General features: G+C 37.3%; 1 protein-coding gene across 1 annotated transcript; it reads right to left on the bottom strand.

Moving 5' to 3' along the window:
• Positions 1-13,214: 13,214 nt before the first annotated feature.
• On the bottom strand, positions 13,215-16,132 carry LOC145050578 (ras-related protein RABA5a-like). The gene is made up of 4 exons (XM_078998807.1): positions 15,852-16,132; positions 15,079-15,220; positions 14,472-14,884; positions 13,215-13,741 (listed from the first exon to the last, which is right to left on the bottom strand). The coding sequence occupies exons 3-4, from the start codon at positions 14,809-14,811 to the stop codon at positions 13,380-13,382; spliced, it is 702 nt and encodes a 233-aa protein (XP_078854933.1). The 5' UTR covers positions 14,812-14,884; positions 15,079-15,220; positions 15,852-16,132; the 3' UTR covers positions 13,215-13,379.
• Positions 16,133-24,794: the final 8,662 nt, after the last annotated feature.

Below are 24,794 nucleotides of genomic sequence, written 5' to 3'. Positions count from 1 at the left end.
TTTTGTGGCGTATGTGATGGATACGCGGGAGAGTTCCGAGAGACCGAAGACATTGAAGGAGGTCCCAGTGGTGCGCGAGTTTCCAGATGTTTTCCCCGAGGATTTGCCGGGAATACCTCCTGCGAGGCAAGTGGAGTTTGGTATTGATCTAGTTCCAGGGGCGGCGCCTATTGCAAAGGTGCCTTATCGTCTTGCACCTCCAGAGATGCAAGAATTGTCCTCGCAACTTCAAGAGTTGTTGGGGAAGGGATTTATTCGGCCGAGTAGCTCGCCGTGGGGAGCACCGATTCTGTTCGTCAAGAAGAAGGATGGTTCACACCGGATGTGTATCGATTACCGGGAACTGAACAAGGTGACAGTTAAGAACCGCTATCCGTTACCAAGAATCGATGATCTATTCGATCAGTTGCAAGGGGCATCTTGGTTTTCCAAGATTGATTTGAGATCAGGGTACCATCAGGTAAGGGTGCGGGATGAGGACGTCCAGAAGACAGCCTTTAGAACGCAGTATGGGCATTACGAGTTCGTGGTGATGCCTTTTGGGCTCACCAATGCCCCAGCAGTGTTCATGGATCTCATGAACAGGGTATGCAGGCCGATGCTAGATCGGTCTGTGATTGTATTCATCGACGACATTCTGGTGTATTCGCGGTCTAGGGAGCAGCATGAGGGACATTTGAGGGAGGTCCTTGAGGTACTGAGGTCGGAGAAGCTATATGCAAAATTCTCCAAATGTGACTTCTGGTTACGGGAGGTTCAATTTCTAGGGCACGTTGTAAATCAGGCAGGGATATTGGTCGATCCGGCCAAGGTGGAAGCGGTGATGAGATGGGAGGCACCAAAGTCACCTTCGGAGATCAGGAGTTTCCTTGGGTTGGCAGGGTACTATCGAAGGTTCATTAGGGACTTCTCCAAGATCGCAGTGCCACTTACCAAATTGACCCGAAAGGGTGTTACATTCTCATGGGGACCCGAGCAACAGACTTCCTTCGAGACACTTCGTCAGAGACTGTGCGAAGCACCAGTATTAGCTCTTCCGGAAGGAATGGAGGACTTCGTTGTATATTGCGACGCATCGATTTCAGGACTGGGTGCAGTGTTGATGCAGAGGGGCCATGTGATAGCCTATGCATCGAGGCAGCTGAAGCCTCACGAAGCGAGATATCCCACGCATGACTTAGAGTTGGGGGCAGTAGTGTTCGCCCTCAAAATTTGGTGTCACTACCTGTACGGGGTTCGTTGTACCATATACACGGACCATAAGAGTTTGAAGTATTTGATGGACCAACCCAACCTAAACATGCGCCAGAGGAGATGGTTAGACGTGGTTAAGGATTATGACTGTGAGATCCTATACCACCCAGGCAAGGCTAATGTGGTAGCCGATGCATTGAGTCGTAGGGCGGAGGGTACTCCATTGCGGGATGTATGTTTGAGATTGACGGTGGTGACTCCGGTATTAGATACTATTCGTGGGGCACAGGCCGAGGTTGTGAAGTCTGGGATGCAGAAACAGGAGCGGGTCGTCGGGTTAATTTCAGAGTTCGTTACGGATGGGCGGGGACTTCTGACATATCAGGGTCGGATCTGGGTGCCATTCGTGGGCGGTACGCGTGTTATTTTGATGGAGGAGGCACATAGATCGAAATTCTCGATCCATCCCGGTGCTACGAAAATGTATCTGGATTTGAAAAAGGAGTACTGGTGGCCTTGCATGAAGAGAGACGTTGCTTGGTTCGTGGAGAGGTGTTTGACCTGCCGTAAAGTTAAGGCCGAGCACCAGAGACCGCACGGTAAGTTGCAACCCTTGGAGATCCCTGAGTGGAAGTGGGATCAGATCACGATGGATTTCATCACCAAATTGCCGAAAACTGCCAGGGGAGTCGATGCGATTTGGGTGATTGTGGATAGACTAACAAAGAGTGCACATTTCCTTGCCATTAGTGAAAGTTCATCAGCAGAGAAGTTGGCGGAGTTGTACGTGAGAGAGATAGTATCTCGGCATGGAGTGCCGACCTCGATTGTTTCGGACCGCGATGTACGTTTCACTTCCAGGTTCTGGAAAAAATTCCATGAGGAGTTGGGTACTAAACTGCATTTTAGTACCGCATACCATCCCCAGACCGACGGTCAAAGCGAGCGGACGATCCAGACATTGGAAGATATGCTTAGAGCGTGTGTGTTAGACTTCGGGGGTAGCTGGGATGCGCATCTGCCGCTGGCTGAGTTTTCCTACAACAACAGCCATCATTCGAGCATTGGTATGCCACCTTTTGAGTTGTTGTATGGTAGGAGGTGTCGGACTCCCATTTGCTGGGGAGAAGTGGGACAGAGAGTGATGGGCAGTACAGAGATCGTACTTCAAACGACTGAACAGATCCAACGGGTGAGGCAGAGGTTATTGACCGCCCAGAGCCGACAGAAGAGTTATGCGGACAGACGCCGGTCCGAGCTCGAATTCCAGGTCGGCGACTTCGTTCTCCTAAAGGTTTCTCCTTGGAAAGGGGTGATTCGGTTCAGGAAGAGGGGCAAATTGGGGCCCCGGTTCATAGTTCCATTTCGGGTAATTGCAAGGGTAGGTCGGGTAGCTTATCGGTTGGAGTTGCCAGCGGAGCTGAATCAGATTCACAATACCTTCCACGTATCACAGCTGAGGAAGTGTATAGCCGATGAGGCAGCAGTAGTTCCGTTAGAAGATATCCAGGTAGATGCGAGTCTGAATTACGCCGAGAGACCAGTAGCTATCAGGGATCGGAAGATCAAGGTTCTACGGAACAAGGAAATACCACTGGTGTTGGTTCAGTGGCAACATCGGAAAGGATCGGAGATGACTTGGGAGCCGGAAAGAGAAATGCGGGAGCAACATCCGGAGTTATTCGCAGAATGAGAGACTTCGAGGGCGAAGTCTAGTTCTAGTGGGGGAGAGTTGTAACAGCCCGGAATTTCAGGTATTTCTTTAAATTATTTTTGGGGCACATTTAGGAGGGGACTCGGCGAGTTGGTGCACGACTCGCCGAGTAGGGCCATGGTCTTGGTCGCAGACGCGCGACTGGACTCGACGAGTCCAATAAGGGACTCGGTGAGTCGACGCTGTTCAGCTGAACCCTAGCCGTTTCATTTCTGATCGTATATAACGATCTTATGGCCGTCATGTCGCGTCTTTTGGCCGGTTGAAGATCCCCTGGGAGTGTGTGAGCATCTGAAGCAAGAGAGAGGACTTGAGAAGGCTTGAAGAGATTGTTAGACAAGGAGGAGCAAGGTGGTGATCAAAGGAATCGAGTACTGGAGGTTTGGAGACACAGGGAACACGTTTCCAGGTAATCTTCGGATCGAAATCTGTAACTTTTACGTCGTATGCGAGTTTAGGGTTTAGGAAACCCAATTAAGGGTTAGTTAGATTATATTGTTGTTATAAGTGTTAAAAACCCCTGTAATAGTATATGTGAAAGTCCAGGAAGCCCTATATCTTTATACTTCGAAATCATGCGAAATACAGGAGGCAGCGGATTGACTGCATGGCGAGGACTCGCCGAGTCCAATGATCAGACTCGGCGAGTAGCTTGAAGATTCACTAGAACTCGCCGAGTTGTTCTTCAGACTCGGCGAGTAGCTTGAAGGTTCACTAGGACTCGTCGAGTTGTTCTTCAGACTCGGCGAGTAGCTTGAAGATCTACTGGAACTCGTCGAGTCGTTCTTCAGACTCGGCGAGTGGTGTCAGGATGTCTATACTCGTCGAGTTACCCTTTGCACTCGACGAGTCCGGTCAAGATTGACCGTTGACCTGTATATATCTTAGAGGGGTCAGTTGTTTTGTTTGATAAGATCATTAACTAAGGCTGTGGTATTATAGGGAACCTGCGGACTAGCGGATTGTGTGCGAGTAGCTCGAAGAGGTTATAGCCTGCGTACTACGAGGTGAGTCTTCTCGCTATACTTCACCCGGAAGGGTTTGACTGTTAGACCGGAAGGTCGTGTGTGTTATGTTCATGCTATGTCTAGAGAGGTAGATGCTTTATATGTGATGTGTGCTTATATGTGATGTATGCTTATACGGGCCGGAAGGCGAGACTTTATGTGATAGAAAGAACGGTATGATGTATGATTTATGTGTTATGAGTTTTACGTTACATGTGTTATGTTTTATACTATCATGGGCCGGAAGGCAAAATGTTATGTGGACCGAAAGGTCCGGGCCGGAAGGCAATGTTATGTGGACCGAAAGGTCCGGGCCGGAAGGCAATGTTATGTGGACCGAAAGGTCCGGGCCGGAAGGCAATGTTATGTGGACTGAAAGGTTCGGGCCGGAAGGCGTATGTGGGTAAGTCGTATACTGGGGAACTCACTAAGCATTTATGCTTACTAGTTGTGTTTATGTTTTTCAGGTACTAGTGATGACCGTGGAAAGGCGCCGGCGTGACACGTACACACTGCCACTGTTGAAGATCCTGGAGATTTATTATTTATATTTTGAAACAAACTTGGAATAAACCCTTTTTGTCGAATAATGATGTTTTATTTTTAACGAAAAATTTATTTGAAAATTTGAGCCGTTACACTGTCTGAACCGAATGTACCATTGAATCATATCATCAAAGTACTTGATATCATCCGCTGTGTTCTGCTTGCATCTGTGGATGATCCCCAAAACGTGTTCCAAACATGCAGTGGTATAAAGATGTTTGTCTGCCAAGGCGAAAACACATTTCTTCATCTTTTTATTCATCCTTTTCTGCCATTTTCTTTAGGACACAGTCTTTGGCATAGTGGTTCTTTCCTCCACAGTAGTAGCAGTTCACACCTGAATCTCCTTCAGCTTTCGGCTCTTTCTTTGGTTCTTCTGCCTTCGGTTCCTCCCTTACTTTTTCAGAACTATAGCTTCCCTGCCAATTTTTGTTCTTATTGGTAGGAAACCTTTTCTTAATAAACCTCTTTGGATTTGACACCATCATTGCATAATCTTCAGAGGTAAGGTCATAGTCTTCTAAGTTAAGATCTTCATCTTCTACCACACTTTTGCTTTTAGATAGAAGGGCCAAGGAACCCAAGCTTGAAACCACATTTTTCTCCTGCAAGACAATCTTTTCTTGGGATTTCAAAATCCCTACCAGTTTAGCCAATGAATATGATTTGAATTGCTCATGAGCTTTAACAGTGGACACAACCGCTCTCCACTTAGATCTAAGACCATTCAAAAACGAAACTTTTTGTTCAATCAACTTCCTTTCAATATCGTGTTTAATCATCTTGCTGAGAAGATGATTGAAGCGATCGAATGTCTGAGTAACAGTTTCCTCGGGATTCTGCTTAAATTCACCAAACTCAGATAAAATTAAGGTCTGAATGGAATGCTCCAGATCTTCGTCTGTGGAATAAATCAAGATGCTTCGGTCAGACCGAGGAGGAGACTACCTAAGTCTTGAGTTTCACGACTATCTAAAAGAATGCGGAATCGTTTCGCAATTGACGCCTCCGAGGACGCCACAATTGAATGGTGTGGCTGAGAGACGTAATCGGACCTTGTTGGACATGGTTCGTTCTATGATGAGTCGTACTTCGTTACCAATAGCTTTCTGGGGGTATGCCTTAGAGACTGCCGCCCACATACTTAACTTAGTTCCCACCAAAAAGGTTTCCAAGACTCCTCACGAGATGTGGACAGGGAAGGCTCCCTCGTTGGCACATATCAAGGTTTGGGGTTGTGAGGCTTTCGTAAGACGAGAGACTCACGACAAACTAGAACCTCGTAGTGAGAAGTGTTATTTCATCGGCTATCCGCAGAAGTCTTTTGGCTACCTTTTCTATAGACCGAGTGACAATGTTGTCTTCGTTGCTAGAAGAGGAGTTTTCGGGGAAAGGGAATTGATAGGCCAAGAAGACAGTGGGAGGCAAATTGAACTTGAAGAGATTCAAGATCAAAGCGATGAAGGAACCTCTGACACTGGCACTCAACTTGAGGAGGAAACTCCTGTTGAACCTGTTGACGAGTCCCTACCTCTTCGATGTTCCACTAGGGCTAGTGTTCCACCCCAGTTTTATGGTTTTCATATTACTACTGAAGGGGATACATTTATTAGTGATAGTACACTAGTAAATTTGGATGAACCTAGCAGCTATAAGGAAGCCATGGCAGGCCCGAAGTCTGCAAAATGGAAAGAGGCTATGGACAACGAGATTCAGTCCATGTACGACAACCAAGTTTGGAATTTGGTTGATAATGTACCGGGTCGTAAGACAGTCGGGTGCAAGTGGATCTTCAAGAAGAAGACGGACATGGATGGGAAAGTGCATACTTATAAAGCGCGATTGGTTGCGAAGGGATTTACTCAAACTCCCAGAGTTGACTATGATGAGACCTTCTCACCAGTTGCGAAGATAAAGTCTATTAGGGTGATGCTTGCCATAGCTGCGTTTCATGATTGTGAAATATGGCAGATGGACGTGAAAACCGCTTTCCTTAATGGAAAGTTGGCTGAGGATGTCTACATGAATCAGCCAGAGGGTTTTGTCAATGCGAAGCATCCAAATAGAGTATGCAAGCTTGAGAAATCCATTTATGGATTGAAACAAGCATCTCACAGATGGAATCTTTGTTTTGACGAGAAGGTTAAAGAGTTTGGCTTTCTGCGAAGCGAAGATGAATCTTGTGTGTATGTCAAAGCCAGTGGGAGTATAGTAAGCTTCCTCGTATTGTATGTCGACGACATACTACTCATAGGAAACGATGTCCCAACCTTGCAGGAGGTCAAGTCCTGGCTTGGGAAATGTTTCGCTATGAAGGACCTCGGAGAGGCTGCTTATATTCTGGGAATAAGAATAGTAAGAAACAGGGAAAAGAGATTGATAGGACTCACTCAGGATACATACTTGGAAAAGGTACTAAAGCGTTTTAGTATGGAAAATTCCAAGAACGGGGAGTTGCCAATCCAAAGCAATACCAAGCTGAGTAAGACTCAGAGCCCGATTACAGAGACAGAGATAGCTGATATGAGTCGAGTACCTTACGCTTCCGCAGTAGGCTCTATCATGTACGCTATGACTTGTACTCGCCCTGATGTGGCCTTCGCTTTGAGCATGGTCAGTAGATATCAAGGGAATCCTGGTAGAGCTCATTGGGTTGCAGTTAAGAATATTCTTAAGTACCTTCGGAGGACCAAGGAATGGTATCTAGTCCTCGGTGGGAGTGATGACTTAAGGGTACGAGGGTACAGTGACGCTAGTTTTCAGACAGATCGGGATAACTTCCGATCGCAGTCGGGCTGGGTCTTTACCCTAAATGGAGGAGCAGTGACTTGGAAAAGTTCCAAGCAAGAGACCGTAGTTGATTCAACGTGCGAATCAGAGTATATTGCGGCAAGCGAAGCGTCAAAGGAGGCTATATGGTTGAAGAACTTCATTGGATACCTTGGAGTTGTGCCATCCATAAAGGAGTCGATGGAAATTTTCTGTGATAATGAAGGAGCGGTTGCCTTGACCAAGGAACCGAGAGATCATGGCAGATCTCGACATATTGACAGAAAATACCATTTCATCAGACATCGGGTAGAAGAGGGACTCCTCGTTGTGAAAAGGGTATCATCAGAAGAGAACCCAGTAGATCCCCTTACGAAGGGACTGAGTAGGGTCAAACACTTGCAGCACGCTAGGAGCATTGGGCTGAAGGATGATATAAGTTTGGATTAGATAGGAAATGTGTAATAGATAGTTTGTACTTCACATTCGATGAATAAATAAAATTGTGTTATTTATGAGTAAAGTTACTATCTTATGTTGGTTATTTATCTACTGTTTCCATTTTGCATGTTTTGACTTCCTGAATGATACGATTATTCAAAAGGTCCACAGTCGGTCATATTTTGGAAGTAGGTATGAATCAAGACTGTCATGAATTGTTTGTAGATTGTCTAAAAGGTTTTGGACATAGAAAAGGTTTGCTGCAAAGTTCATGTGTGCTTATGAATATGAGTTGAGCATTGGAATAAACCCGAGTTTGTTGTATCACTTAGTGGTGTTTTATCCTAAGTGATCGCAAAGCGATAACATCATATAGTCTTAAAACTTAGAGATATGGTTGTTGTTTGTTGGTTGGTTGTACATTGATAATGTGTAAACGCATCAGTAACTTGATGTTATAAAACACATTATTGTGTATGATCCATTAGTAAATAATAGATGCATATGAGTCGAAGTTGATTTGTTCCTTTTATTCTATGAGAATAAAAGTGATATATTGGCCACTTGATGATTTGGTTTGACTTATGTGCCGGGCCCGGTCAGAATGAGGTTGATGTGTTCAACTAAATTCTATGTCGAACAAATCGGAAATCAAGGAACTACTGCTGGACAATAAGTATTGTCAGCATGATATCCAGAACAGAGGATTATACAATCCCTTATCTAAAGGACAAGTTGATCAGAGTTGACAGCAAAGTATAAGAGCTACGATTGCTAATCGGATTCTGAAGTCACATGGTCCTTTTGGGTTGCCTTCTCCAAAGCAACTTGACAAGGTAATTTAAGGAGAAAAGAGAGAGTATTGTGATTTATTAATATATTATAAGAATAATATATTAAAGGAGAAATCATATTTATTTAATTAGTATTGATCATAAATTAATTTGGTGGTCAAAAGAGACTAATTGAATAAAGGGGTATAAACCGTCAAATGTATGATAGTTGAGTTTTAGGTTAAGGAAACTTAATGGGCTTAAGGGGGAACGAAATTATGATGGGTATCCATCATATTTTCGTCCAAGGGCCTCATTCCAGAAGGTTCCATGGGCTGCTTGGTGGCTAAGTTGTCCATTAGGGTTTAGAGTGAAACCCTAGTAACCTGTAAGTATAAATATGACCCCTAGGGTATGAATTCGGCTACCACTTGATTTTAAGAGATCCCTAGGCCGATTTCTAGCCTCTCTCTCCCTCTCTCATATTGCCTTCTTGCTTGTGGGGTTTGTGAACCATTAGAGGAGTTGCATTTGTGACTCTAGGCTCAAAAGAAGAAGATATACAAGATCTAAGCCAACTGTTGAAGAGGTAAACATCTAGATCTGATTCTATATGTTAATTTTGTTGTTTATATGCTAGATTAGGGTTTGTAAGTCTTGGAATCAAAGCATGTTCAATAGTGAAACCTAGATCCAAGCATTAGGGTTTGCATGAGCACATAGGAATGTTTCTTATGCCTAAAACCCATCAGTTTGAGATGTTTATGGGATTTGATTGTGACTCGTCCATGCTTGATCGTATAACCTGTTTGAAAGATCAGACTTGTAATATATAAGATTAGGGCAAAACAAATAAATGTTGAGTTACGTCAATTATGGGATGACGGCTCAATAAATATTAGTTAATGCGGAATAAACCTAATCACAACCTTTTTCACAGAAAAGATGTGTATGAATTACACAGCCTCCTGCTCTGATACCAATTGATAAGTTATAAATAAACTTGATGATCGATTAGATCTATGTAACAGGTAAGCGATGAATATATAAACAGTAAATAACCCAAGTTTGAATCAAGATGTGTCGAATGATTTGATTACTCAATCCTCAGCAGAGCTCGACTAAGAACTTCCGCTGTAGAGGATTCTAGGGTTACAAGAACGATAATAATAAACTTTCTGAATAATAACTCTCTGATCGTTCTATTCTATCGTTATTTTCTAGGAGCATGCAAGCACCTATATATAAACTAAACCCTACTAAACTCACGGATGGACAGGCCCATACCGGAGATACACAAAGGACTAGCTAACGAGCCCAATAGATGCAATACATAACACAAAACACGACCCAACATTCCCCCATTTAAGCCCAAGCCAAAGTCAACTTCAAGTTGACCCGACTCGCCGAGTTGGGCCGTCAACTCGCCGAGTCCCTCGCCCTTTACTCGTCCTCATCCATGACCCCACTCGTCGAGCTGGGCCATCAACTCGATGATTTCTTCCCTCATCCGACTCGCCGAGTTGGGCCGTCAACTCGCCGAGTCCCTCGCCCTTTACTCGTCCTCATCCATGACCCCAGTCGTCGAGCTGGGCCATCAACTCGACGATTTCTTCCCTCATCCGACTCGCCGAGTTGATGAACAACTCGTCGAGTTCACCTTCATCTGATGAACAAGTTCTGTCCACGACTCGCCGAGTTCATCTTCATCCTTAAGAAAATTGCCTTGGACTCACCGAGTCTACTCATGCACTCACCGAGTCCCATAAATTTCCAGAACAATGGCTTGGCCCAGAACGTTGGGTCACTCCCTGGGACTCCCTCAAACCTTTCCACACTCAACTGGGTCCTTTTGACCCTCAACTGATATGGGACAGAAACCTTGGACTTGCCGAGTCCAAGGATGGACTCATCGAGTCGACCACATCTTCTCACTAAATCTTCGATTTCTGATGTACAACCCTTGATCAAAAGATAGATCTATGCTTCTAAAATCGATCTAGCACGTAAAGTTACAACCTTTACGTGCTTGCATGGGACTTTGAGCTCAAAAGGTCCTAAAACAAGCTCTTACAATGCATGGGGCCTTCTTTGAGTGCAAAAGTCACTCCTTTCTGACTTGCAACCCCTCTAACGACCTAGATCTGAAACATCAACCCCCTAACCATGCTTGCAATCATGGTTGGTGACCAAAATGGCTTAGAAAGGCCCTAAAACTCCACAAAATGGGATCTATCAAAAGAACAAACAAGGTATAGACTTTATACCTTCTGTAGACTGCAAATGATGCTCAAAATCGGATCCCTCTAGCCTCCTCTTGATCCTTAAAGCTTTTCCTTCCTTCCTTGGATCACAAAAGCACCAAAATCACTCCAAATGCCTTAGATTGCTTCAATACCGGCTAGGGTTTGCTATGGGGGTGTTCTGGGAGCAAATGGGACGAAGGAGGCCGAGTTAAGGTGTTTATATAGGGTGCAAACCCTCGGGTTAGGGTTTTTGTCCAGACAGGACCTACTCGCCGAGTCCGGGACCCGACTCGTCGAGTCCACATCTTAAACCCCGCATCTCATCCCGTTTCTACTCGACGAGTTAGTCCTTCAAGTCGCTGAGTCCAAGGCCAAAATGCAACATATTTTAAAGAATTAATAAAAGAATACGTACCAAGAACCAGGTGCTACAATTTCTTTAATTTATCCCTAATGGTTACTAAGAATTCTAAAGGAATTACCTTGAAAACTAAGGTAAGTTCATCTAGGTCACGTAGTAGGAGAGATAGGCACCACCAACGAGTAACTAGAGTAACGTGCTAATTCAAGACCGGCTTAAGAATCCTCTTTAGAGGAATAAAGCATCGACTTATCTTTCCATTATTCCCACACACAAAAGAAACAATTCTGTTAAGGAAAATGAATGGTCAAAAAAATGAGAGAAACAAAGGGTATTCATGTCTTTTGCTTTAAGTATATGACTCGAAAGCATTCACGTATATATGATACCCAAGCCAATGACTACCGGTAAGCTTTGTAAGGGGCTGTTTGATTACTTTGATATGCATCTAAAGAGTTGGTAAAAGAGGTTGGATAAAGTTCGGCCATAAACAAACTATTGTTTGATACCACATATAGAAGCCTTTGATTCTGAAAAGAGGTTGTGTGAATCAAGCATTGACTCAATCAACAACTATCAAACAACCCTAATGCTTATATTCAATGAAGAGGATTAAAGGGTATTTACATCTTTTGCTCAAGGGAAAGTACTTATCACACATTGTTGGGACAAAAAATTGCAACTATTACATTACAAAAAATTGTCTTATTAACATCAGTCTAGTAAAACATAGTACAACTTGTTTTCTCATGTCGTGTCCTAATTATCAAAGACTGTATAGACGTTAGGGTAAGTTGAGTACTTTCCATAATGAGTTTTAAGTTTGACTCCAAACGCAGGCACGACTATCCCACACTCTAAAAAAATGTGAAAGAAAGTGTGATGAGGGTTGATTGTATTTTCAAATCAATATTTCAAGACGTTTTTTTATTAAGTTTAAATAGGTTGATTAAATTATGGTTGCATGGATGAAACCATTTCAGATCTCACCTTTCACAATTGGCATCCAAGTAAGCCAGTTAACGAAGAGAAGACAAAAACTAGGTCATGTAAAGTAGTGGTGACGGATTATCCCTGTATATGAGGAAAATTGTTATGATCGTTGTAAAATGAGGTATGAAATTCAAGATAAACAATCAATAACCGTACTTATCACTTTTCATAAACACATACAACACAAAAAATTAACAAATATGACTACTAGAGCACATTACATTTAAATTCGGAAGAAATTATAAGTACATATAGGACATGAAACTCAACAAATTAAAGTTACTAATTATATAGCTCACATTTAATCATACATGTTCGAAATAGAGAAATGTAGCATATGCTACGAGATCGCAAATATGTACATCACAATCAGCTTTAAACACTTATCTTAGGGACAATATGGTGAGTGTTGACCTCTTGGAGAGGAAGAAACTTATCATAGTCATATACATATCGATATCATTCGAAATTACAGAAGGCTCTACCATTTTAGAACCAAAATTGGAGCTCATGTAATTGATATCGTCTTCCTCAATAACATCTTAATCACGATCAGCATGTACATGACATTGTATGTTGATATAACGAAACCCTTACAAACCCTAATTTGATAAAACTTTCCCAAGGTCTCTAACGAGCTGTTTGGTACTGTCATATTCAAGAAATAGGATTAGATTTAAGAAAAAACAAATTGAAAAAAATATTTACCATATATATTAACCATTGGAGTGATCAATTATTTTGAGGTCAATATTAATGAAATAAAGAATTGATATTTATTTAAAGTTATAAGATGGTGTAACAATTGGAGATGCTCTTAGTTCTTTAATTAAAAAACGTTTGTGATGGATGGTAAAGATGACAACTTGCAAAGTTTAGATTTGGACATCAAAGGGATGGAGGGGATGGAGAGAAAAATCTGATGTAACCCTAACATAGCATATGAAACAGATATAAAAGATAGATTTCACCTTTATCATGAATATCTAATTTGACATGATAAAACATTAAACAAAAATTAGACAAAGACTCCAATTGATTCAATAATAATAAGTAATAACTATAAGTTTTTATACCATCCAAAAAGATAAACTATATAAGAAAAGACTCATCCTCAATCTTTGTTTATGCAAAAGACGTAAATACTCTCTCCATCATCACTATCAAAAATTACCATAAAAAGTTTGTTCATTCCAGCCCAATCTCATGTACGAAAATCAACCAAAAAACTCTAAATCGGAAAAACAATAACACAACAAAATGCTCTAAACCTTTTTCTTCCATTTCAAGTAATTTACAATTCCTACCACAATTACACAAAGTAACAATTTTAATCTAAGACGAACAACACCAACCACCACCACCACCCTTTTTAGCCTCCTCCTCTTTCTTCTCTTCTTTGTTTGCATCTTTATTCGTCTCTAAAACAACAGTCTTCCCTTTTCCACTACCAATAGAAGAATCTTTCTTCAATTCTTGAGACTGCATTACTTTCTTGCTTAATATATTGTAAATCTCTTTAACAATTGTCTCAAAAGCAGCATTTACATTCGAGGAATCAAGAGCCGATGTTTCCATGAAAAATAAACTTTCGGTTTCTGCTAATGACTTCCCATCGGCTGTTGAAACTTCTCTGGCATCTTTGAGATCCTTTTTGTTGCCAACAAGGATTGTAATCACATTCATATCACAATGTGCTGTTCAACAAGTTGTAAATAACCCATCAGAAATTCAACACAAAAAAATATCATCATCGATTTTGAAAAGATGAAATGCAATAAATAGCAATGTACTTTCTTTTGTTTGTTTATTGTAGCATCCTGTTTTCATTTCTTTCTATTAACTTTTTTCGTATTAAGGCATGGTACTTTAAAAAAACTTACCCAACTACAACATACTTCCATTTTATTAATTAAAGCAATGAGTAAAACTTTCAAAGTGTAGTGTTGTAATAGAACTAAAAACAAATGTAACATGCCATAATAAATAAATCAACTAAAGTACATTGCTACTTTTTACGTTTACCCCTAGAAAGATATAAAAGTAGGATGCTATAATAAACAAAAGTACATTGCTATTTTCAAAGTAATATGTTCTAATAAGAAAAACCATCGCAAGCACAATGCTATATTTTGGTAGATTTTTCAGAATACAATGTCTTAATAGAAATAAGCGCAAATTGCAAGATATTGTACTTTCTTATACTTATGTATCAAAGCATTCTAATTCCAATTAAAGCATTCTAAACTATAACATTTTTTTATTCTATCTTGGGTATATTTTTTTTTCAATGTACAATGTTGTAATAGTAAGAAATGAACCAAAGTACATTGCTATTTTTGCATTTACGCTAGAAAGACACAAAAGCAAGATGCTATGATAAAGAAATAAACGAAAGTAGATTGCTATTTTGGTGATGAAACTCACTATGAAGTTCGTGAAGCCATCTAGAAATGCTATCAAACGTCTGGCGTCTGGTGATGTCATACACCAAAAGAGCACCAACCGCGCCTCTATAATACGCAGATGTAACCGCCCTAAAACGTTCTTGACCAGCTGTATCCCATATTTGTGCTTTCACTTCTTTCCCATTAATTTCCATCTTTTGAGTTTGAAATTCTACTCCTATTGTTGACTTTGAGTTTGCAAAAAACTCGTTCCTTGCAAATCTTGCAAGCAAGTTTGACTTTCCAACACCCGAGTCACCAAGTAAAACAATCTTGAAAAGGTAATCATCCGCCGAATCTTGTTCCGAATGAAACGCCATTTTTTTAATTCTTTTTTATAAAATCATATTTGGTCTTATGAATGGTAGTTCCATGAGCAGCATTGAGCTAGACCTATAAACAACAACACATCCAAATAGTTACGAACTTTTACTTATATTTTTAAGGGCTAAATGTAAGAAATAGTAACATACTTCCATCCATTTGTGTATAACTATAATAGCATCCTACTAATTTCTTTCTATTACAACATTGTACTTCTAAATTTTCAACATTGTACTTCATCCAGACAGCAGTTAAGGCCTTACCTATGTTGTCAGACACACATGAAACCGAGGTGAAAAACATCCAACTTTAGGGACTATATCCGCCTTGTCAAACAAGTATTGAGAGTTGAGATTCATTATCTTGATGAGGATACTGTTGGATTATTGCCAAAGTCATTTCAACCTTCAAGATTACACAAAGATAATCCAAATTAGATTCAAATATACTAACAATATAAAGTAGATTCAAGAAAACTGTTTGCTTCCACTGCATTTTTATTTTAATTTGATTGAATTAAACCCCACCCAACACATAAGTATAACCTGCATCTAACTTAAAAAGAGAAATACAGCTATATCACAAAAAAAAAAGTAGTAAGAAAGCTGTTCTTTGTGCTACCAAAAGAAAGCAAACAATTTCCACAGCATTAAATTTCTATATCTTGGTCAAATAGAAGATCAATAATCCGCTAACTAACGAACAGCACATTCATAAAGTCAACAGATTAACTGTTTCAACTTTCAATCCAAACTACATCTAAAAATCAAGATTACCCACAAAATAAGTGGAACTAGATACTGATCGTCTCAATAAATCCACAAAAGAGTAAATGATGACTCGATTCGTATTCAAATTTTACTTTGACCCACAAACGAAGTCAATCAAAAGCCATGTCTTCTCAAACAATTGAAACACACGTTTATTTGTCAATAAGCCCATAGCTTGCTTAATCACGTATCAAATTGAAAATTCGACATAAGAAATAAAGGATTTTCCATGTTTTTATAGAGAATCAAGAAATTATTGAACACACCCTCGACTTGTTTAGCGATTGAAAAGGACCCTTTTCTCCTCCTCGTCTCTCTCTTTCGGAATGGAGATCAAATTAACCGCTCACAATGTATATGGAGGTACGCAGAATGAATGAGGAAACAGAAAGGGGGAATTACTGAACAATGTCATGACGAGGGAACAGTTAATTGATTAATTTATGGATTAAAGAGAGAAAGAAGAGGGATTAGGGTTCGAGAGGGGGGAGAAATAGGTGAAGGTGAAGGGAGAGTGAAGAACCAGATTCAGCTACGTAAACCGTAAATGAAGACTATCACATGGCCAAAATTGGGCTGTAAACTGGGCTTTTTGGCAATTCAGTACAGTATCTAATACGTTCACAACACGTATCCAAAAGCCTAGCCGGGTATAATATAATGATTCATCGGTTTGATACCCGGATCCGTGATTTTCAAACCCGCCGTTACTAATCGAATATCACAAAGGGTCATCGGGAAGAAAAAGTTCGGATTTTATATTAAAACTAGACGAATTTCCGCGCGTTGTGCAGAGTAGATTAAAAATATATTGTTAAAATATTGAAAAATATATCTTTAAAATGGTTAGATTATTAACATTAACTTTGACATAATATTTTGAACAATATTATTCATTCACATCAATCCACATTCTTCATTAATAAACTCAAATATAATTACCTATTTAATATTATTTTTAACAATATTTATGTTTGATTAATTAAAAATTTTACTTATACGATTATTTTCTAATTTCAATAATAATGTTCATTTAAAATACAATTTATTTGTTGTTAACGTTATATAATTTATAAATTGATGTTATTATTGTTCTTTTGTTTTAAACCACTTATTATTAATAATAAGTTAAAGACGGCTTTTAAGAAACTCTTAATACTACTATTAAAATGTGAAACACACACTAAATAATAAACTGATAAGATAGACAATTTGCATTTCAAAAGAGATTCATGTGGATAATATGACATATCCATGATTTTTATAATTTTATTTTATTATTTATAATTATGGTTCATTAGTTTTAAAACCATTTATTATTAATAATAAACGAAAGAAAACTTTTAAAATACACTTTTTATCATAATTAAAGTGTTAAACGTATACAAAAATATAAAGTGATAAGATAGACAATTACATTTTAAAGAGACTTACATGGATATTATGTATAATATTGCATATCCATGATTTTTTATTAGTTATTACTTTGAAGCAACACAAACATACAAACATATATACAATATTTAATTAAATATTATCTATATCACTTTCTATAACATATGATCGATAATATGAATCCAATATGATTTACATTAAAGTTTCAACCACAACATATAATAATTGTTTTAAAAGAATAATTAAACCAAGAAAAATATAAAAAAAATAATTAGTATATATAGCAAACTTACAAATTAAAAACTTTAACATAATAACATGGCTTGAACAATGGTTAAAAGCCCTCAAATCAACACAAAACATTTATACTTATTTTCTTTGTGAATTTTGTATGTGATTTGTATTTGTGTGAAAAGTTGTGGGGGTTTCAAATGCATGAGGTGCTTGAAAATTTGTGTGGGGGTTTCAAATGCATGAGGTGATAAGAAAAATGTCTCCTTTATAAGTATAGTATGATATAGATTATAAAAATATCTTTAGGAAATATTTTAGTTAAAATGAGATTACAATTTAGTTTTTTCATTTACTATTACAATTTATCACTTTTAACTATTTACAAAATATTCTTTAAGTGAAACTGAAATTTATATTTAAGTTGATAATGTAATGTTATATTTAAATTAACAATTTAAGTATTTTGTCCAAACTATTTAAAAGTTGTAGCTTTAAACTGATAATGGCTTACATACAACAACATATTAAATCTAATAAGTTAAGTATAATATGTTAAAAGTTAAAAATATAACATTGTAAGTAAAAGTAAATATATTCTTTTAATATTGAAAATTTAGTTTATATATGATTACACTTTAGGTTTGATATTTATATAACCTTATTAACCAACTTATAATCATTATTAGAAAGAAATTGAAAAGTCATGAGAGTTTCAAATGAATGCGGTGAAAGGAAAAATGTTTCCTTTATAAGTATAGTAGACGCATTCCCGCGCGTTGCGCAATGTGCAATTATATTGTTTAAAATCTTGATTTTATAACGGGTGTTTAGTTGTTAGAAGTTACTATGAACAAGTTAATAAAATTCATCAACGTCCGGATTAAAGCGCAAGACCTTCAATCTAAAAGAAAAACCTCTACTACGTGGGCTGGTCTCACATTGACGTTTAATTAAATATACATTTCATTTTAGGTTTTGTATTTAAAAATATACATAATTTTTAACTATCAGAAAAATAATCTTATGATATTTTGATTTATGGTTGTGATTTAAAACTATTTTTATTTTAACCAATAAGTTATATGTATATATTAGGTTGAAAAATGAAGAGTTTTTTTGAACTAAGACTAATAATTGATTTTAGTGTATTAAATAAATCAAAATAAGAAGGTTAAAGTGAATGATTTAATTAAGTTAAAAAAACCAAGTATGTTTGGTTAATTACTTGAAAGATCAAGAGTTTGTGTAACTTTCAAATCAATTTTTTGCATTAATATGACATTTACTATAAAATAGAAACCAATATTAGTGAATCACTAAAAAAATACACATTTTATTAATCTTGGCATTTATATTTCTTATTAGGTGTTTGTTTTATAGTTTCAGCATTTATTATCATTTCTATGATTAATTATTAAGAATTTTTTGTAGGTTTAAGCTTTAGAGGTAGCTTGTTCGAGCTATATGTTTCTTCATAAGAGTCAAATTATTATTTTATTGCAATTAATGTGTTTGACTCCTTACTATGTTAATGTTGATTTAAAAAAATCATTGCATTGATCATATTCAAGAACATGAAACATGTGAATGGATAACAACAATAGAATTAAAAACCAAGAGATATAACTTGTACAACAAACCTACAACAATTAACAACGGTAAAGGGTAAAGTTTATGGCATCATCTTTAAAAACATCAATGCATCATCTCATTAAAAACTACAAATTTCCTCATAAAGCGATAAACTCATCAGCTCATTAAAGTGAATTTCTACATCTCAATATGAACTTCAACACAAAAACTTGCATATTGTTCAAAATGTGAGGTAATCTTCAACTTAAATATTCATTAAATCTCAGAGTGTTTATAAATAAGTTCAACAAATTATGCATATCACATTTCAAGCAAAATTAGAATCATAAAACTTGAAGTTACATCCTTACCCTTAATTGCTCCATTCACCAATTCAATTTCACCCCTAATAATATAAACTTATAAAAAATTGATGGTGTAAAGCCTTGCCTTTCAAAAAATAATTGCTCGTACCTGTATGCTCAATAAAATATTGTTTGTGTCAGTTTTTAAAATAGATGTTAGAAAGTTCTCAAACCTAAAAGCTACTTTTATTCATTATTAAAAACACAATATGTGAACAAACCAACAAAAAAACCAACTATTTTGATTAAAAACACAAAATACATACCTTGCTTATTATAGATTATTGAACTTCAATATTATATTGACAACATAATATTTTCATTTACACCAAAACAGAGAACAAAGGATCACTAATTAGACAAAAGAAGTATTTTGTTTTCGTTTAGGAGATTTGTTTCTATAGAAGTAAGTATTTATAGGCTAACTACATTTGTGTGAAGAGAATTTCAAAAGTCAAATTAAATCCTATAAGTTGAATAATCTTGGAAGTTTCAAATGAATGAGATTCATTACTTTGAAGGTGAAAGGGTGTGGGGGTTTCAAATGCATGTGGTGTTGGCAAATTTTTATGGGGGTTTCAAATGCATGAGATTCAAGGAAAAATGTTAACTTTATAAGTATGTATGATTAGGAAAATATCCTTGCACGGCAATATATTTAAAAATCTTTATAAACTAGGTGTGAGACTTGTGTATTATACGGGTTGATTAAAAAAAATTAAAAATTAAATTAAAGTGTAAACAGAAAATATTTTTTAATGTACAACTTTTAAAATAAGAAAGAAAGAAACGTATTTATTACAATTTTATATTATATATATGATATTTAATACTTTACATATATAAGTATATGACTTTAATTTTAAAAATTGAAACAAATCAAAAAATTAACAAGTGGATAAAATTTATTTCAAAAATACCACAAAATGACAAGTGTCAAAACTAATGAGAGATTGGCATGTGGCAAAAAAAACATTCATTTATTAAGGAGGATATATGTTTCTTAATATATGAATGAGATTGTTATCTCTTATATAATAAACTTATAATAAGTTTGTATAAACATTTTTTTTAAATTATATGATAAGGTAGACATCTTTTAAAATTCTATAATCCAAATTATCTCAATGACGTCTACCTACGGATTACTCATAAATAAAATTAAATATAATATATAATTTAATGATATTTATAATTATTTATGATTAATTGATTTAAAAAAGTTTATTTGCTTAAGATATTAATTTCTATCATTGTAATTATTTAAAAAATCAAACATTGTTTTTGTTTTTGAATTTAACAATATAATTTGTATATATAATCTTACTTTTAAGTTTTAACTGTTGTTGTTGTATGTTTTTTAAAATAACATATGTGAAAACTCTTAATTATTTTAATTTGGTTTCAAATTTTTAACTTCTTTAAAATTTACTTGATGAATATCGTTAGTTTATTTAATTGTAATTACTTAAAACAATAAACATTTTTTTTTGTTTTTAAAGATAACATTATAATTTTTTACATAATATTACTTTTAACTATTCTTATTGTAAATTATTTTTAAGCTATTTATTTGAAAATTCTTAATGATTATAAAAAAATAGTTTCATTTTTTTGTTAATTTAGGATTACAATTTATGTTTAACCCCATAATTTATAATTTTTAACTATTTATAAAATAGTATTTTTTTTTCAAGTTTAATTGAAATTTTGATTTAAGTTAACCATTTAACATTATATTGAAATTAATAATTTAACTATTTTGCATAAAATCATAAATTATACAAAAGTTGTAACTTTAAAATGACAATTGCTCACAGAAACATATATATAAACTAATAAATTAAGTATAAGATGTTAAAAAGCTAAGGTCATAATTTTATAAATAGAAGTAAAATATGATATTTTAATATTGTAGTTTAGCTAATTTAAGATTAGAAATTAGTTTTTTTTATTAGTTTAACATTATTAACCAATTTGTAATAGTTATTAGAAAGAAATTGAAAAGTCATGGAGATTTCAAATGCATGTAGTGCAAGTAAAAATGTCTCTTTTATAAGTATACTAGACGAATGTCTGTGCGTTGCGCGGGAACACCTATAGAGTTGAAATCTTTATAAATATCTGTTTTTTAAATATAACAATAACGTTGTTGTTAAATTTGATATAATAACTAGGGAAGAACCCCACTTTCCGGGGTTGGATACACCAAAACTTTCCCCTTTTTTCACATTTCTATATACCAAATCTGGGCCTAAAATAACAATGAACTTTCCCCTTTTTAATAGTTCATTACTATAATAATAACAATAAAGTTTAGAATACTAAACATATTTGTTTTTTTTTTTAAATTGAAACTAAAATATTGCATTGTACTTCTCAATGGTAATTATTGACAAAGGAGGATTTCGTTTGAAAGTCGTGTGGGGGCGACTGTGTAGGAGTCCTTTAAGCTCAATGACCGGGCTGGAACCCGGTATTTCAGATGACTGGTGAACGAATTGAGACCAGGGAGGTCTTAGTAGATTTTGGAAAGCAGCCATGTGACAGCATGCTGTTTTAGGCAGTTTCAGTGTTTTGGTAGTATTAATATTAATGTTTTAGAATTTCAGGTATGGATGGGTAACAGATTGCTTGGGTTATGCTAAGTCACTCACAGCGGGATTATTTGAGCCTTAACCGAGTATAAGTGATCTGTAGGGATAATTGGGTCTGTGATTCTGTTTCCTAGCAAGAACCTCGAGTTACCAAAAGTTGAGTAGTAATTTGAGAGATAAGTGGACTGGCATCAACAATAATGATTCAATATGGGTGGTCTGTCAGGGAGTCAGATCATCTCGAGACTACATATTTTAGATTGAGTAATGGGATCATAATGCAAGGAATTCTTTTATCTTCGGGGTTTTAGAACCCTGCGAGGGATGGTTTTGGTTGCCTTGGAAAGGCTAGGTTATACTCGGGATTGTGGCTATTTCGTTTAAGTGGTCGGGCGTGTAAGGAATGGTAAAGAATGATTTCGAGGGCGAAATCTAATTTAAGTGGGAGAGAGTTATAACACCGTGTTTTTTAAATAAATAAATAGACAAATTAATGAAATAGTAGCCCTAAAATCAATAATAATTTAGCATGGTGTTGGTTTCGAGGAGTTAACTGTCATAAATTTAGATGTTGTGGGTTACAAGTGTAAGTTCCGGAGTGGTTTTGTAAATATTTATGAAGGCAGGGACTGCTTGGTAAATTATTGGGACTTAGTTTGAAGAGATTTTGGAGGTTTAGGGGCTGAATGGTAATATATGGACTTCAGTTGAAAATAATTTGTAGAGGAGGGGTTGTTTGGTAAGTATTGGTCCTAAATTGAAATGAATTTGGAATGTTGAGGGTTAAAAGGGTAAATTATGGATCCATTTTGAAAGAAAAGGGGGAAAGAGGGACCAATTGCATTATTATGGGATAAAGTTTTATGGGGCTCGGGGTATATAACCCGTCACCCCGGTAACCCGACCTAAAAGATGCAGCGGCCACCCTTATACCTCCCTCCCTCCAGCTGCCACTACCGCCCCTTCACACTCGTTTTCCGACCTACAAAGACCACCAACGACGCTCTCTACAACCAGAGATAGCGAAGACTGGCAGGGCCGAGATTCATGGCCACTGTGGTCGCCTTCCAGTGGAGGTGCGACCACTATTTCCTTCGCCGCAATCACCGCAATTGAAGACTAAGCCGCCCGTTGAATCAGTGGGCCGCCGAACGTATATCGTCGCTGTTGTCGTCGCGAATAAACTTTTCTTCCTTTCCGGTGACGACAAGGACCACCAGCAAGTTTGTTCCTCTGCTGCTGTTGCTGTCATTCGAGGTCACCATTGTCGTGGTGAAGTTCTGCCGCCTTTAGCCACCATTGTTGCCACTAGTGCTGCTGCTACCGCTATGCTACCGTATTCTGCTGCCACCAGCCACCATGATTGGTGGTTATGTGCGTGTTATGATGTTTTTGTGTGTGTGTGCTGTGATTATATAGGGCTGCAAGAGCGTTTATGGGCTGGAGATCTGAAGAAAAACCCCACCGCTACCCCCATGAGGTGGTGGCTGCCACTCTCTAACCACTGCCTGCCGCCACAAGGTGGTTTTGTGTGTATTTTATTGGGTGTGTTTATTTTTTGGATATTGTGTTGTGTTATTGTAATTGGTGACCAAAATAGTAAAGAAATTCATAACCACCACCGTGAGGTGGTGGCTGCCACCACCAGCCGCCGTGTTAGGTGGCGGTGCACTTTTTCTTATGTTTAGATTGCTTTTGGGGATGCTTGGATATGGTTGGACTAGATGTGGGATTAGGTGTCTAAGCTCATAACTATACTTGGTATGTACTTGACCCGATAGTAGCATGATCCTTTTGGGTTGCCTTCACCATAGCAATTTGATAGGATGAATTATGAAAGAAATAGGTTAATTGTGATTTATTAATATGTTATAAGAATAATATATTAATTGAGAAATCATATTATTTAATTAGTATTGATTAGAAATTAATTTGGAATTAATTTGGTGATCAAAAGAGACTAATTTAATTAAGGGCACTGGTATTGCAATTATCTAATAGTTGCAAGTTGGGCTTGTGTGTAACAACCCGATTTTTCAAATGAAAATTTTCATTTTTGATTATCCAAACACATTTCCATAAATTACAAAATCCCATATATAATTGTTTTTAAACTCATATCAACTACAACTTTTATTTAAAATATCAGAGTGTCCCACAAAACGCCTATGTGAGAGTGCACGTCGCGCCATCAAGCCTTGCCCTTTCCCTTGGGATCTGATGTACCTTGAACAAATCCACAACCTGTAAGCTAATGCTTAGTGAGTTCCCCAGAGTATACCCCACACACAATCCACAATCCACATATCATATTAGCTATTAAGCTACATATACCACATAAGCCATGCATACATAAACCTGTGAGGATGTCGTGGGCTCCCCCCCCCCCCCCCCCAAGGGTCTTACACCTTCGTGTCATGGGCTACCCCACATGGTCTTTACCTAGGAATGCTATGGGCTACCCCACATGGTCTTACATCCAACTGCTACGGGCTCCCCCCGGGGTCTTTCATGCAATAACATACATAATCAACTTAGCATATCATATCACAGAATTGTCTACCATCCTACATACACATACGTAAACCTGTAAGGATGCCATGGGCTCCCCCAGGGTCTTATACCATTGTGTCATGGACTCCTCCACATGGTCATTACCTGGTAATGCCATGGGCTACCCTAAATGGTCTTATATCCAACTACCACATGCTCCTCCCCCCTCCTGGGGTCTTCCATGCAATAACTTACAATCACTAGCATACTACGTAGCACAAAGCTAACCATCATACCACATATCTCTACAAACGCTAGTGTACCACATAACACAAAATGGGCCAGCCTTGGTGCCTTAGACCCATTGGTATTGTGAGAAGACTCACCTCTCTCGAATGCTGAAACTGACAATGCTAGAACCAGATATGTCCCACGTGTTGCTCCAACTCAACTGCCTGTAAGCATCATAAGATAGACTTTTCAAAATCCCAGAATTACCCTCAAGGTCAACCCTAGTCAACCTTGGTCAAAGTCAAATTCAATAGTCTATGTT

Source organism: Lactuca serriola, chromosome 1 (genome assembly GCF_051521515.1).
Source record: "Lactuca serriola cultivar US96UC23 chromosome 1, Lser_US96UC23_V15, whole genome shotgun sequence".
Lineage (NCBI taxonomy): Eukaryota > Viridiplantae > Streptophyta > Magnoliopsida > Asterales > Asteraceae > Lactuca > Lactuca serriola.
The sequence above is the reverse complement of the archived record's forward strand: the minus strand, read 5'-3'. Positions and strand labels throughout refer to the sequence as shown.